Source organism: Nannobrachium achirus (genome assembly GCF_963921795.1).
Source record: "Nannobrachium achirus genome assembly, chromosome: 21".
NCBI classification, from domain to species: Eukaryota; Metazoa; Chordata; class Actinopteri; order Myctophiformes; family Myctophidae; genus Nannobrachium; species Nannobrachium achirus.
Window position 1 is genome coordinate 54,377,296 of NC_137828.1, and position 17,022 is coordinate 54,394,317.

General features: G+C 43.9%; 1 protein-coding gene across 1 annotated transcript in view; it reads left to right on the top strand.

The window, feature by feature from the left end:
- The window catches only part of LOC308306797 (cadherin-12-like), a gene marked incomplete at both ends in the record, with an annotated part of 155,622 nt that extends 142,122 nt beyond the window's left edge, over positions 1-13,500 (top strand). Inside the window, 3 exons of the mRNA XM_080751839.1 lie at positions 2,998-3,115; positions 7,059-7,310; positions 12,917-13,500. Of these exons, the coding sequence (XP_080607965.1) occupies positions 2,998-3,115; positions 7,059-7,310; positions 12,917-13,500 (954 nt within the window). The remainder of the gene's footprint in view (positions 1-2,997; positions 3,116-7,058; positions 7,311-12,916) is intronic.
- Positions 13,501-17,022: the final 3,522 nt, after the last annotated feature.

A 17,022-nucleotide genomic window follows, 5' to 3' on the forward strand; every position in this document is an offset into this window, starting at 1 on the left:
ACTGTCCGTTGTGTGTCCCATTGCATTGGACACAGTCATATCCTCATCCATTTCCATCTAGTTTTCCCTCCATGCTACGCTGAAGTATTAAACGACCTAATTCATTTTTTTATGCCGCAATAATGAGTACGGGCCTCATTGTCACAGATGGATGTGGAACCTTCCTATATGGGACGGCCTATATGGATGTCGAAATGGCAGAGGTGAACGTTAGAGCATGAAATTGCCGGGAGGCGAAAGAAAAACCTGAGTAGAAAACGAGAGTAGATGAGCACATTACCGACTGAATTCAGTGGCCTGTGACCATGCATCGCCTCTGTTTAAAAACCTTTTAATTTGTTGGAAAAGCATATAAAATGAAGGGGGAAAAAAGGAAAAGCACACACACACACACACACACACACACACACACACACACACACACACACACACACACACACACACACACACACACACACACACGTTATGATTGTCCAGTAATGTGTACATTATAAAGGATTGCTTCAGAAAGTTTTCAACTCACCTCAGCCAAGTTTTAATCTAAAATGTATAGCCTAATAAATAATCCATGCTGCTATGACATGTCAACAACATAGAGTAAATGGGCAGATGTCAATCATTCAATTTATTTAAATTAGGTTCCTTGCAGTTTGCAAAAGTGCTTACATTTTTTAGAAATGACCCGCTATGCATTACTGTATATATCATGATTTACTTATTGTTTGTTTTGTTTCTTTGACATCAATCAATTGGTAAAACTATACATGACATTTTTTTTTTCTTTTCTTTTCATCATGTGTGTCTGTCCACACTTTGTAAGGAAACTCTGGTTCAATTCTGCTCCTGTAGCGCAGTGGTTCTCAACCTGTGGGTCAGGAGCCCCACATGGTTTTCTGGGGGTCCCGAGATAACAGTGACAATTTAAGAACTTTTAAAGATGCGGTGCCGTGCAACATGATGATCAGGTATTGCGATTATACTAGGAGGACGATTTTTTTCCCAAAAATTGTACAGAAAGTGTTCAAATTATGTTTTTATGTGGCCACACCCACCAGTTCATTAAGTATGCCTGTCAGGTGGGTGGTGACCCAGCTGAAGTTAGCCACACCCACAGTGTTGGGAGTATGGTCAAAGGGGAGGGGGTGATTTTATGATGTCATTAAATCAGTTAAATCCTTTGGGCCTTTTGACTTCAGCTTCACTTCACTTCACTTTCAGGAAGAAACCACAATTACACAGGGAAGGCACATTTGCACATTATAACGCCACCCAGTGGTCTATTAGAGCAATGTTAACTTGATAGACACATAACAGAAAAAGAACAAAACTATGGCACCACCTATTTAATACATCAACAATATATATAAAAGAAAGAAAAAAGAAAAAGGCCATTACTGAATCAAAAGTAATCAAAAAATCTATATAAAAAACTGGTCAAACATTGACCAAATTGTCAAGTAATATAAGAAAAAGGCAAGAATGTTTAAAATAGACGATCTACAAGCTCACAATGCCTTGTAGATCTTCTATTTTCACAATATTTATCTGCGGAATGTAATTCTTCAACCTAAGGTTTCAAGTGCTTGTCAGGGTGGCTGGTCCCCAGTTCACATACGATTATTGTAGGTGGTCACGGCCTGAAAAGGTTGAGAACCACTGCTGTAGCTGATTATAAATTATAAATGCCTACATCTGGCCAGCTGCTCCACACTGTCTTGACCTGTGGACAGCAAGCTGAAGTGACCAAGTACAGACCCCTGGGGAACTCAGATCAACAAAGTGTTTAAGGTTTAAGTCAGTGGTCCAATAGTCAAACTTCTGCTGTGTCATATTTTCATGTTTTCTTTTTGTGTTATATTATGTACCTGTCCTCGTATTCCTCTGCCTGGTGAGAAAGAAAATATATTATGTATATATTGGTGCTAGACTTTCACAGAGTTGCATTGCCCTTCATTTCAATTCCGCAAGTATACACAGTTCTTTCTGCAGCCAGGAACAAAGGCATGTTATTTATACGTGGATGATATTTGAAGTTTCCTTCAATGTTGAACCAGTACTTTTATATTTGAATTCAAGTGAGCGTCCAGCTGTCAACTGACTCTGAATTACTGGAAACTTAGAACCTATTATATTTCTGATGGGACCTAGCGGCAGTGGTGGGAAAAAGGTTTGTTTTACTAAGTAAAAGTATTAATACTGCAATGTAGTGAGGTATTGCGGTATCCTGTGAAACCATATCTCACATATTTGTGTACTTATTGTACGGATCATTTGTACCCCGAACTGCTGTTATTTGTCTGTCTGTCTGCCTGTCCCCCACGGCACCAAAAGAGCCGATTTGCATTCACCTGGGGGCAACAGTCACAGGCTACTGTCTTTGTGTAGGAATGTCCCCTGCTGTGTTCTATTGATAAGGTGTTTTCAGTCAACAAAGGCCTTCGGGCCACAGGCCCCTTCGGCCACCATATGGTAAACCTAATCTCACCCCTGAATCAACATGTCTGTCTCGGCTAACTCTGAGAGAGTATAAAGAAAGCCCAAATTGTTGTATGAAGTGTCTTCTCTGCCGGAAGCCGTGAGGCTGATGGTCGGCTCTGTGCTGTGGCTCCCTACATCTATACAATAAACCTGGAATCATCTCAGAACCATCTTTGCCTGTCTGTGTTCCTGATTGCCTGCTACTCTGTTTCTTAAATCTCCTCTCCGAGCAACAAAGTTGAGTAAATAGGTGAACTCATAGACTCTAAGATACATCAGTATACAAAAGTAATAGTATCTTTGCCGAAAATAGCCGATCTACAAGGTGGGGCATGAGGCATTGTGAACTTGTACATCTGCTATTTCCAGCTAAAGTTCTCTTCACAATAGAGATGCCACGGACTCCCTGTTGAAGACCCCTGCCTTAGCATATCAGAACAGGGATGTGATGTCTTGCATTAGAGATGTTCAACCTCTTTTTTCCTTCTCCTTTCTTTTTTTCTCTCTCTTATTTCATAGGTGATTCAGAGCTTTAGTGCAAAAGATGAAGATCTACCGAATGCCGGCCAACAGTTCTCATTTAAATCGCCGAAGGATGATTTGAAAAACAAGAATTTCACCATCCGAGACTTTGGGAGTGAGTCGTCTTCTTCTGTTACAAACACTGTTTTAGTACAGTATATAGATCTATCCATATATTGTTACTGCATGGTTGCTCAGCTACAAAGCAGTCCCCCCCCCCCCCCACCAGCAAGGGTACAGTACATGTTTGTTCAATCAAGTGTAGTTTTAAATTGAAATACATGGCAAATGTAATATTGTAAAGAGTTTTTGGGCATACTGTCAACCTGTATTTTTTTTTCTTTTCCCCTGTTAATCTTCCATATTTCTTAAAGTAGTAGTTCACCCCCAAAATGTTTTTTTTTTCTTTTTTCTTTTTTTTTACAAAAAAATAATAACAATAATAATATTATACTAAATGTACCCCCCATTGATTCCGGATGGGGACCCAAATGCATGTGACTAATAATAAGCATATTATGATCACACATCGTCCCGTAATAACAAGGCCCAGAGGCTCCTTTGAAGTCTGCCCCACAGAGCAGCGTAATGGAAAGTGGGACGTGACAGGATGCAGTGGAGTGAGGGGGAAAAGCCAATTGCATGCTGCAACCTTGATGATGAGGGCCAGTTTTCGACCTCGGATGTGTGTGTGTGTGTGTGTGTGTGTGTGTGTGTGTGTGTGTGTGTGTGTGTGTGTGTGTGTGTGTGTGTGTGTGTGTGTGTGTGTGTGTGTGTGTGTGTGTGTGTGTGTGTGTGTGTGTGTGTGTGTGTGTGTGTGCGTGCGTGCGTGCGTGCGTGCGTCCGTGCGTGCGTGCGTGTGTTCTTTTTTTCCTCAAACCGGAAACACACTGTCTTGCTATCTCCTCATCATCACTGACTTGACTGACGGCCACCTGAGGACGGGTATATAGTAACACAACGGGCAGCAGTGCCCTCCAACAGCCCTGGCAGGATGGGACAACAGAGGTTTTCGCTCTTTCCTTTTTTGGAGGGGGGGGGGGGGGGCTGGGGGTCATACAAGGACAGGTTTAGTGCAAGCGGGAGATAAAGCGAAGGAGTGATAAAGAGTAATGAGAGGGGGAGAGAGAGAGAGAGAGAGAGAGAGAGAGAGAGAGCTCCAGAGTGACAGATTCAGCCTGTGGCGAGAGAGTAAGACGGAGAGAAAATTGGAGAGGGGAGGCAATCGAGAGAGAGAGAGAGACACAAAAGAGCACACAAAAGAGCAAAAAAGTGTTTGTGTGTGGGGGGGTTGCAGGTAAGTGAACGAATAACAACAATGAGAGGGTTGTGCAATATGTGCTAAAATGCGTGACCCTCTCTGTCAGGGGAAGAGAGAGAGAGAGAGAGAGAGAGAGAGAGAGAGGGAGAGGGAGAGAACACAGAAGTGTATGTGTGGGGGGAGGGGGTTGCAGGTAAGCAAACGAATAACAACAATGAGAGAGGGTGTGCAATATGTGCTAAAACGCGTGACCCTCTCTGTCAGGGGAAGAAAAAGTGCCCAGCCTTGTCAGGGGAACAAACCTGCTTCGACAGGGTCAGACCACCCCCGATACGGAAGACAGCAGCGGGGCCACTCTTCGACCTGACACTCTCCCACTGCCTCGTATGCATTGTCAAATTCTCGTCAGCCTCACACACACCTCTCTGGCTGCCTGCCCAAGTTGCTATACCTTTGTGTTGTTGTTTTTAGCGCTGTGGCACTGAAGGTGCCTGCCTGCCATCTAGAACAGAGATTGGTCAGTGTGAGTTTCCCTGTGTTCATAGGAAAGTGGAATTAAGGTCTTTACACACCGGGGGCGAATTAGTGAATAGCGAATTTGCGCTTTTAAAAAAAAACCTTATAAAGTCAATGCAAGCTTCCACACCGACCGCACATTTTGAAAAGGCGAAAAAGCATCTGTTATTTATTCGCTAATTCGCCGGTGTGTAAAGACCTTTAGACTGGGAGCACAACACCTACCATCAGCTCCCAGTACATACCGCATGTCTATAGAGTACTAGTTACCTAAGCCTATAGCCAACTCATACACTGAATTGGTGGTGAGCAGGATCAAACCCGTGCGATTCAAAGGCGAGCACTCTACCGACTAAGCTCCTCGGACATGATCACATGCAAAGAGACACATTAGGGGAGGATTTTAATGAAAGAAATTGGGGGAAGGACAACAACAACAACAAAACAGAAACAGATGAATGAGTTTGATGTGAGACCTCGAGGCCGATGTCAGGCTACTCCGCGTGCAATATTTCACTCTCTTTTTGTGAGAATGAGATCGACCCTTTAGGGTTAGCTATACATCTTACCACTGTCATAGTCTGAAAGCCTTTGTATACACACACACGTGCGCACGCACGCACGCACGCACGCACGCACGCACACACGCACGCACGCACGCACGCACGCACGCACACACACACACGCACACACGCACACACACACTCAGACACTTGCCCTAACCCTTACCCGGAGAACTGATGAAAACACAGTAATGAGTCCTCCTTTAGAAGTCACGCAGACAGACCGACAGAAGCTCACAACGCTTCGCAGCTTGGCGCGCTGTGAGCTTGTAGGTCTGTTATTTTTTGCATGCAGCTACATGTAGCTTCAGGCATTACAATGCTATCATCACTGCCTGCTAAGATACATTTTAGTCGACTAAATTAACTGTAAATTTGCTCAAGGACACTTTGACACTAACTCTGGGGGAGCCCGGGATCGAACTGGGAATCTTACCCCTGAGCCGCCCCGTACATAATAGGCTCTCAACCCGTGCTCAAACGAGCATGACAGCATACCTGAAACTAATCAAAATATAAAAATCAGCTGTGCTCGGCAGAGTGGCTACAGAGGATATTCACACGGCGGCTATTTTGCTATTAATTTAATGAAATGACAGCCCTTTTTTTTCAATGCAAAATGCCAAAATGGCCACTACGTGAATATGGTCTATAGCAGTGATATTCAACTGGTCGGCCCACGGGCCAAATTCGGCCCCAGCGAAGCTTTCTAGTGGCCCCTGGAACACATTCCATATTCCAATGTAAGAATAAATGTACAAAATTATTATTATATTGGTTGTACAGAATGACCATTTTGAATGTTTTTCATAACTATTGACCGAAGCTCTTTAATGGTTAACCAACCAATAACCCGATAAGAGTAAAATGTAGGGTCCTGTATAGAATGGAGGAATGTTTGGGACTAACTACTGCATTTGCAGTCAAGACACTGTTACAAGAACCCAAATGTGGGTGAATTATATTATAATCTGGGCTACGTGTTGTTTTAGCACGTCTGGGTTAACTAGATTAGGCGGGAGCCGCAAATGACTTGAAGTTGCTGGCCACAAGACTGTGACAACAAAAATTAACGAAATGTTCATAGTTAACCGAAACCGGAAACCGCTAAGACATTTGTAACTGGTTGGTTAAAGGGTTCATTTATTATGCTATTTTTGTATTTGTTTTTTTGGTGCAAGGGTAGCTGTCAAGCAGGCATGTTGCAAATAGCTGCAAGTAACTGCCCAATTCCGTCTTAAACATTAAACAAGGAAATAAACAGTGTTGTATAAAGTGCTTGAAAGCCATACTTGATATTTTTACTCCAGTAAAAGTGAAATCACCCATAAGAAAATATTGGGTCAATGTGTTCAGGTAGCTCACATCATATGTACAAAGAAAAGTATTTGGTGTGAAGATATATTTAAGTATCAAAAGTATAAGTACAAGACTATCAAAAGGTATTAAAGACCTTTTCATGGTCAACGAAAAAAAAAAAAAAAAAAACAGACGGAAATGTCTACTTCTCTCTACTTTCAGAATAATGTCAAGTAGTTATTTTTCATTTGTAGCTATTTCTATTTTTGAATGGCTGCTGTCTCGTTCTCCATCCATTGGCTAGTTTTGAATAGATTTTTTGGGATTTTTTTACACACAAAGTTTGGGAACCACTGGGTTAAGTCACCGTGCCAGGTTTAGATCTCAAACCACTGTCCTTCCCTTGCGTCTGTTTTCAGACAACACCGCCGGCATCGTGACCAAACGGACTGGCTTCCGACGGCGGTCCCAGGAGATCTACTTCCTGCCAGTGGTCATCGAGGACAAGGGCTACCCGCTCAAGACCAGCACGGGCACGCTGACCATCCGCGTGTGCGGCTGCGAGGCCGACGGGGCTCTCCTGACGTGCAGCGCCGAGGCCATCTTCCTCCCGGTGGGTCTCAGCACGGGCGCTCTCATCGCCATCCTCCTGTGTATCATCATTCTGCTGGGTGAGTGTGTTGCCATGGCAGTGATATTAACTGAAATACTGACGATGAACTGCATTTGTACTTTTTTTGTAACCCATTTTCCACCCAGTGCCAATTGCCTAAATCAGTAATCCTGGGTGTTGCTCTCACTCTGCCAGCCTGGGGAGAGCCCAGAACTGAGCTCATGCTTCCTTCAGTGCATGAGGATTGTGCAGGCCACTTCTTATCTCCTGACAGGGGGGAGCTTCCCCGGTTGGACATAGAAGGAACACAGAGTTGTAGCGCCCACAGCATCCCCCGGCGGGAATCGAACCCAGAACCTTCTAGCTGTGAGGCGACAGTGCTACCGACTGCACCACCGTGCCCCCTTATGAACTGCATTTGTACTCGATATTCGCTGTCAGTGGCAGCTCATTGGTGCGTGAACCGGCTGACCCCTGATTGACAGTCAGGTCTAACCAATCCGAACGAGAGGCATCCTGATTGGTTTGTCACAAGTGGGCACGTATTTCTGGACCAATGACAGAGCTTCTCACAGATAACAGAATAGTTTTGGTGGCAGACCGCGGCCACTAGAGGTGTAACAGAGACTAGATCTATTTAGGGATATCTGATAAAATAAAATGTTAAAAAAAAGAAGAAAAAAAAAAAAACAATTGCCAAACCTTTTTATGTCAGAATAAAACTACTTATGTCAGCTTTAAATATGGCCTAAATGTAAGCAAAGAAGGTCTACATGCCTTTGATGTGTACAGCATACTGTAGGTGTATACAGAACAGAAGAAAGGCTGGATTAAAAGCTAGATGTTGGCTAAACTTTATTTTGACAATGTGAAAACAATGCACTGTGGAATAAGGATGGGATGGTTACAGTATATATACACACACACACACACACACACGCACACACACGCACACACACGCACACACACGCACACACACGCACACACACGCGACACACACACACACACACACACACACACACACACACACACACACACACACACACACACACACATATATATATATATACTGTATATATGGGGAGGGGAAAATATATTTATGGGACGGTCACACCTTTTATTTTTATTTTATTTTTTCAAAGCACTTTAAAATCCTCCGGTGACTCCTCACTCTAAACGTCAAACAGTCCACTTAATAATGGACTGTAGTGCTCTGGCATTGCCCCGGGGGTGTGGACTGTGGCTGATTATAAAACACTTAATAAACTCTGTCACTCGATGAGCCGTGGACGTGGTAGATTGGAAGAGGAGGGCTGCGTCCCCTTATTGGCCCCGTAAAGTGTGCACCCCTTACCCAGGGCCTGAGCATTAACTTCCTCCGCAAGGTCACGGTTGTAAAACTCCCCGCTAACTCTCCCCGAGACAGCCGTTAAAGGCCCCCTCATCTGCATGGCGGGGGAGGACATAAATGTCGATTTATGGCCACCGTTTGAGGAAAACGCGCGTGTGTGGGCGCCGCTTGGATCAATAAAGGAGGAAGGTTCTTATTTTTACAGCAAGACCGTGACCTCTGAATGCTTGGGGGCGAGAGGAAGTCTCAGCCTCAGCCGGTGGCCTTGGAAACCCTGTCCAGGGACGTGCAGAGAATGTTAAAGAGGCGGGAGCTGACATTTCTAAAAGGGCCTTTTGGTGAAAATATTGAAAATCGCAGACCTCCAAACTCACAACGTGTTGCGCTGCGACGCGTTGTGAGCTTGGAGGTCGGCTATTTTCATACTTGATACCACACTAAACTAAGCATAAACAAGGCAACACTGGAGATGTAGCTTACAGCATGGATTTCTACACCGGGAGGGCAATTCTTTCAACATAAGATGCTGCATTCAAGTTCAGGAGAGTTTGGAAAAGGCAATTCTCTTGAATGCTGGCTTCAGGTATGGCATGGAAAGAGGGCATTTGAATTTATTTCAAGTTCAACATAGTAAAAACTGCATTCATGGTCTGGAGAGGGCACTTTTTACAGACTGTTAAAAGGGCAGGGGCTCAAGCCCCCTTTCATGTCTATGTGTGCACGTGCCTGACCCTGTCCCGATTCCATCGCATCCGTAGGGTACACGCTTGCCTTCTGTTAAAGCTACGTTATGTTCTCCATAGTGATCCATGGACTGCATAAGGGGTGGTTCACCGATTGTGCACACATTAAATATACTTTGTTGCTTTGATAGTTTCAGTGATGTCTAAAGAAATGTAACCACAAACGCAACCCCAATGCTAGTGTAGGTCAAGGGTTTCCAAACGATTAGTCCCGACCCCCCCAAAATAATCATATTTGAACTGGGGACAAGCTGACAAGCACTTGGAATTGTAGGCATTACATATCGTTTGACTCGGTTCCGCAAGTAATTGTGAAAATAGCCGAACTACAAGCGCAGGCGTCGTGAGCTTACTTAATATTTGACAGTTTGCATTAAAAAGATCTTAAATTGTCACTGTATACACTTATACTGTATGTTGGTTAATTTGCTCTTGAGTAAGAAAACAATGTTGCACATTAAAGTTGTATTTCACCCCAAAAATGACTTATTTTCTTTCAATTCCACACCCCGTGAAGCCTTGAATTCATAGAGAGTTTTAATAAGTAATTGACTTATTTTAAGCTAATCACCCCCAGTTTGGGAACCACTGCTGTAGATAAAGGTAACGTTACTGTAGTTTTGTTAGAAGTTAAGCACGTTTTCAGAGGATTTATGAGTAGACTGAGGCCGATTCAGAATTGTCACACCATTGGTGTGAAAAATAAGAGAATTACACGCTGGAGATAAGAAGTAGCAAGAACATTTCATTTCTGAGTCATTTCTGTTTTCCTGTGGCTAGATTTGTCAGCATGACCCAGTTGCTCCTGTGAGGCGGAAAAAATAAAAATAAAAATGAGACTGCCCTGTGTCAGGGACCTTCATCTGGTTCATCACCATTTCTCCAAACAGCAATGTGCATGAAGCCACGTCACCCAGTAACATGGTGCATATTGGAGTGATGATGTTGCCATTCAAATGGCCTCATGTTGAAGTACGCAGACACCCCACTAGGGGGAGCTAGCACACTTTCTACAGTACATCAATTCACTGGGGGAGAAAGGAGGAAAGCAATGAAGGTAAAAAGCTAACTCTACAGTAAACAGGAAGGGAGAGAAGTACAAAGGAAGGAGGTTGCCTAATTGATGCATTTAGTTATTATTATTTGTATTTTCATCTGAATTCATTTACTGTCTCGTGAATAATGTCTGTGTATTCTCCCCTTTACTCTACTTCTTAGAGAGTTCTATACTGTATACTAAAGCCAACGGCGAGATTCTTTTTTCTGTATTTACCAGCTGGAAAAGAAAAGGAGTGTGAGTTTCACAGAGAGAGAGAGAGAGAGAGAGAGAGAGAGAGAGAGAGAGAGAGAGAGAGAGAGACAGAACCACATACATCTTCTACATCTTCTATTGTAAAGACCTATATTCTTGTACATGCATAGCCTACGCTTGTTTATTTTATTTGACATTTGCTTTGGCAATGTAAATGTATATTTCACATGGCAGTAAGGAATTGAACTGAATTGAATCGAGAGAGAGAGAGAGAGAGAGAGAGAGAGAGAGAGAGAGAGAGAGAGAGAGAGAGAGAGAGAGAGAGAGAGAGAGAGAGAGAGAGAGAGAGAGAGAGGATTATGCATTGAAGATATCTATTCTCTATTCTAATCTGCTCTGGCACAACCTCGGGCAGCGACTCCCCTGGGATTGGAGCTAAACCAGATATTCCACAGCAGAATGAAAACTGTTGAATTAGGTGTATCCACACAAATGCATTTTTCACTACAGCTGTCTACAGTATTCTATTTCCCAATGTCTGACTATGCAGTGCGGCCCGGTGCTTGCTATTTTATTTCTGTCTCCTAGACACATCAGCAATACATTATCACTGCTGGAATGAACCGTGTGCTTGTGTTGTACGCAGTGGCCAAGAAATGCCTCATGATTTATGCTACAGTGTGTGCAGTACTTTTATGCATTGTACACAATACAGGCCTTTTCTTTTTCCTTTCGGCTGTTCCCTTCACAGGTCGCCACAGCAAATCATCTGCCTCCATCTCATTTCCATCATCCACATCTAACTTCATGTCCTCTTTCACTACATCTGCCGATACTCCCTATCTCTCCTCTGTACAACAAACAATCTCAGTCTGTGCTCTCTGGCTTTATCTCCAAAACATCTAACGTGCGCTGTCCCTCTGATGTACTCGTTCCTGATCCTATCCAACCTTGTTACTCCCAGAGGCCTACTGTAAATGATTTACATCCTACATGATATGCAGCATGCTTGACGTGTACTCAAAGGACCATACTGGTGCCAGTGGTCTTGCATTTAGCCCATTGAAAATGACTCATAGTAGACTTGACATTACTATAGTCCATTTTCCAAAGCATGCCATACCTAGTTTGATTTTAAAGGAAGCTGCTGGATTCCGGTAATTTCAGTGCAATACATTTTATTGTTTTCTTTCATTTTAAATCACAGATTGATTTAAATCCTGGAGAAAAGGTTGATTTACAAACACAATTCAAATGGCCATGACTTATTAACTGTGAAATAATGTTTGCCTAGCATTGACTCACTTAGTCAGGTGTAATATTGGTAAGATGTGAACGATGCTGGAGAAAATGTAAACAATAATGCAAAATGTGAAAATGCAAACGATACATTAATAATACTATTAATATGGGCATGTACAGGATGCAATGACAATTGTCTGTTTGCAAGCTGGTTTCAGTGGGGTTTTAGAGGTCATCATAGTGCTGGGACGTATACCTCGGAGTGATGAATGATCCTCTGACATCAACTGACACAGGAAACGCTGTGTTACTTGGCCTCCTGGAGATCTTATCTTAGTGCGGCATTTGATACAGTAGATCATTCCATGACATATTGACCATCTTGAGTAGGTAGACATATGCCTGCCTGTGTCTGCTTTGGGCTGATTTAAGTCCTATTGCCATGATAGGTTTTTCAGTGCCATGCCATTTGTCTGATGGTCCATTGTTCTGAAGTACCTGTGGTCCAATGGTGCGCATTATAACTAAGTCTAAGCCTAACCCTAACCTCATACTAACCTACACATTTTTGGATGTTCGGGACGTCAGAATGATGGTCCGTCTGACTCCAGATTTTCTAGGGTTAGTGTTGAGGTTCTTCTTGCTTTAATTTGCGATGTGGAGTCCTGCACAGTTAGATGTGCACTATTTAGTATTGACTGAATATCAGCTCAAAACATCTGTTTACATGTAAATCTCGTGTCTGCGTGCGTGCGTGCGTGCGAGTGTGTGTGAGTGAGTGAGTGAGTGAGTGAGTGTGTGTGTGTGTGCGTGCAGTAATAACTCACCATTAACTTTCAATCAATTAGGCTGCCCTGAAGACATTATTAACTTTCGGGTCAGAATGTCTCATGGTCAAGATCAAATTTAAGTTCAATGTCTAAGATACATAATCAGTAATATCTCAGGAACTTGAAGAGTAGACTTAATAAGAACAATAAGATGTACAAATTGCATGCTGTTTACAGAGCTGAATAATGCACATAAAAAAAACGGTGACGCGTGACTCTCTTTTTCTTCCTCCTCTCCTCCACCAGTCATCGTGGTCCTCTACGTGGGCCTGCGGCGGCAGAAGAAGAAGGAGAGCCTCATGTCGTCCAAGGAGGACATCCGCGACAATGTGATCCACTACGACGACGAGGGCGGCGGCGAGGAGGACACGCACGCCTTCGACATGGGCACGCTGCGCAACCCCAAGGTGGTGGAGGTCAAGGAGGGGGGCCTGTGCCGGAGGGACGTCAAGCCCGAGGCCAAGTGTCACGCTTCGGTGGCGGGGCCTCACCACCCCTCGGCGGTCTCCTCCCACGAGAGCCACAACAACGCCGACATCCGCGACTTCATCGAGCAGCGGCTGAAGGAGCACGACGTGGACAACTCTGCACCGCCGTACGACTCGCTGGCCACCTACGCCTACGAGGGCGAGGGCTCAGTGGCCGAGTCGCTCAGCTCCGTGGAGTCGCTGGCCGGGGTCGACCCGTCCGCGGAGAACTACGACTATGTCACGGAGTGGGGGCCGCGCTTTAAGACCCTGGCGGGGATATTTGGGGAGATGGCGTCGTCGGAGGGGAGCCGGTCGTCGGACGCGGCGTCAACGGCGACCGGGGACAACGGCGCCATGTAATGACGCTGTCTTGTCTGTTTGTTTGTAGACTCAGAACCTGGCTTGTGACATAATGTTTATTTATTTTTTTGGTAGGCCAAACACGTCTAGTAGCATTTTCATTATTATTTATTTATTTCCTCCACCATATCTCTCAGTTGTCTTTGTGCATGTTTTTCCTTGGTTTAGCATTTTCTGGTGCATCTAGTACTTTTCCCCCACACACTCAATCTTGTGATTGTACACGCGGACAGTAAGTAGACATACTGCTACTAAGGAATACTATGTGATTTGATTCAAAAGGTAGCCATTTAATTAGCATTCCAACTGAATGTTACGTGTCATCTTATTTTCTACCTGGGGAATAACAACAGACACAACAAAAAAACTGGAAATGCTGCCATTTCCTTGGACGTCCTTGAAAGTGCCTCAAATATAATTGTTGTCTCATTTGCTGTTCCAGACAACACATCCCATATTGTATCTCTTGGAACCCCAAAAGGGGGTCAGCTGACTTGCTCATTCAGCAGTAGGGTTGGGAATCCGGAACCGAAGGAACCGGATCCGACATTGAGGAACCAGGAATCGCTTCCATCACATTTGGAACTGTTTTCCGTTTATCAAACTGTCAGGCTTCCTACTCACAGTTGGAGCACCTCTCCTATGCTTCTCCTGCTTGGGGATGAGGGAGGGAGGGCGTCATCCAATTCATTCCCTATGGAAGTCATATGGTTTCATGCCTCTAGCACGCCTCAAATATCTGAACGCGGCCTCAGACTTCACATCTGCTATATAATTACAATACTAGTTGTTCTCAAACTGTTTTAATTTCAAGGACCACCATAACTCTGAGAGGGTACACATGTTTCATTTGCACCCTCTCAGGAGTTACAGACTTCTAAGGGTCCATTTGGAACTGGTATTCAACCTTTTTTATATCAACTTAATCAGCATTTGAGCCACAGACCACCATTCCCTATGGAAGTCACATGGTTTCATGCCTTTCATGCCTCTAGCAAGCCTCTTGGCTTAAGTCATATGACTTTACTGTGTGTAGGAAGCCTTAAAGGATCCCAACCCTACTCAGCATACTGTGCTTGGATTTGGTCGAGACGTTCACCACGACCGACCAGCGTCAACTGTGTGGGAACGGTGCGGTGGCCGACGTTTGGCCAAAGAGGTTACGAATGTTATTTATTGTTCAATCTATTTATTTATTGGTTGATTGATCGTTGATTTGGAGCTGTTTGTTTGCTTATTTATCTATTTATCTCTTAAATCATCAAATTGTATTTTTTATTTTTGAAGACACTTGAGGAATTTTGTAATTATTATTCGCGATCCACGTAAAAAAAAAAAAATGGGCATTCCTGTTAGGTGGGTCCTGTGAATAGACTTCTACTAGACTTGTAAAAAAAAAGGGGGGGGGGGGATAAAGAAGGATAATTTAGGGCTAAATACAACAGTTTAGTCATGTAATAAACACTGTTTTCTTTTCTTAAATAAACCACTGGACAAAGCCTCCCTTTTCTGATTACTAAGTGTTGAGAAATAACATTGCATTGCAGGGTTCACACAGTATTGTCCAGCCAAACGTACTACCCATACTTTCTACATTTCTGGACATGATATGAAGATGTTGACCACTGTTCAACATGTCTACTAGGAAATAATTAACATATAGACTCAAGAGTAGTTATTCCTCACTGGTATGCTAATGTTCAACTGCATAAAACATGAAGGACAGGGTTTTCCCCAGTATTTTATAATGGCTTCTCAAACTTTTGAATACTTTCCACACCTACTTGGAAATCGCTGTGATGGGCAAATGAGGGATGAGGATTGAAACCAATGACCTAGCTGCTTGCTCAAGCTTGCAATGAATTCACCTGTTAAGCCCAACCTTCACAACACAGGCCCCTAAACCCCTCTCCTATCCCCACTTATCATCGTCTCCGCCAGTTGACACATTGTTTTATTGCTTGTGCGTGTCTCTTTTCCAAGCCCCCCGACCATGCAACAGCATAGCCTCTCTCCAGAAGGGGAGAAATTATTCCAGAAACGAGTTGATTTACAACCGACGAGCCGAGACGTAGATGCATTTCCCAGAGAGGACTGGTTGCAGAATTGCACCATCAGCTAAATGTCTCCTGTTCTGAGAACACACATTTAAGGTAGAAAGAATTATGAACAACACAAAGGCTACAGTTCACAGTCAGTAGCCTAATCCCCTGATTCTCTTTCTGTGTGGTCCTCTGTCTCTTAATCCTGATTTTTACTTTGCCATATGACAGTGTTGAACAAAAGAACAACTGTGTATTATTGTAGGCTATTGTACCTCTTTGTCTGTAGGCTACTAGTCTAGTGAAGTGCCCGGTCGAAGTGGGACGATTGCTCTGCGCTAGACAACAGTGCTTGTCGAGACTTGTGGTATGGCTGCTTGAAACGTTACGGAGAACCACTCATCCAATCGACTTCACACTTGACACGTGCAGTGTACCTCGTGTCCCCCAGCCACACACCCGCCAAGTGTGAAGTTGATCAGATGAACGGTTCTTGAGATATAGGACATACTGTACAGACAGACATACCGGTCCGGTACTGTACAGTACATACAGAGATATGTATAGATAGATGTATGAGTCTTGCTCTGTCAGTTTCTCTCTCCCTCGCTGACTCACCGATTACCCATTGTGAGACAGACCATAGACTAGATGGAGGAAGCTTCCCTTCCTACCGTGCACTTTCACCCTTTATGCTTCGGTTCAATCATGACACCTGCAGCTTGCCGCTGTTGAATGTGCAATTAGAATTCCTAACAGTCAGGGACCGTCGGGATCACTGGACCACTATGTACCCCCGCTGTACCATGGCCTTTCTCAAAGCTCAACCTGGCTGTTTAGCAGACAGTGATGATTCAACCTGTCTAGCGGCAGGAGTGGGTACAAACAGAGAGCGGATACAAACAGAGATGTCAACACCAAGGGGACAGACTATGATCAGAGTGCACAGTATCCGCATGTACTGGAAGACACAGCTCTCTTCATGCCATTATGAGCAGCATGAGCTCACGCATACCCTGCAATGTTAGTTTGACTCTGACTTTGGGTTCATTGGGTTCATCCATTTGGGTTCATTTTTACACTCTCAGTGTAATGAATATGATTTAGAGCAGGGGTCTTCAACGTTTTCAGGCCAAGGACCCCTTAGTTGAGAGAGAGATGAAGCAGGGACCCCCACAACCTGTTCATAGATTCCATATAGTTTCATCGTTCGACAGCACAATCATCAGTGTATTTTGGATTCATGTCAATTTGTGTTTTCAGATATTTAACCACTTGAATACCACATCAATACTTGATAAACTTGACCTTTCACTCTGTACTTAGTGCTCTTTTCCCCCTCTACACCAAACCTCTTTGCCTAAAATAGCCGATCTACAAGCTCACAACGCCTCGCAGCATGAGGCGTTGTGAGCTTGTATTTTTGTCTAAGGTTCTCAGATATGGACACTAGGGTTCAAGTGGTTAATATAAAAAAGGA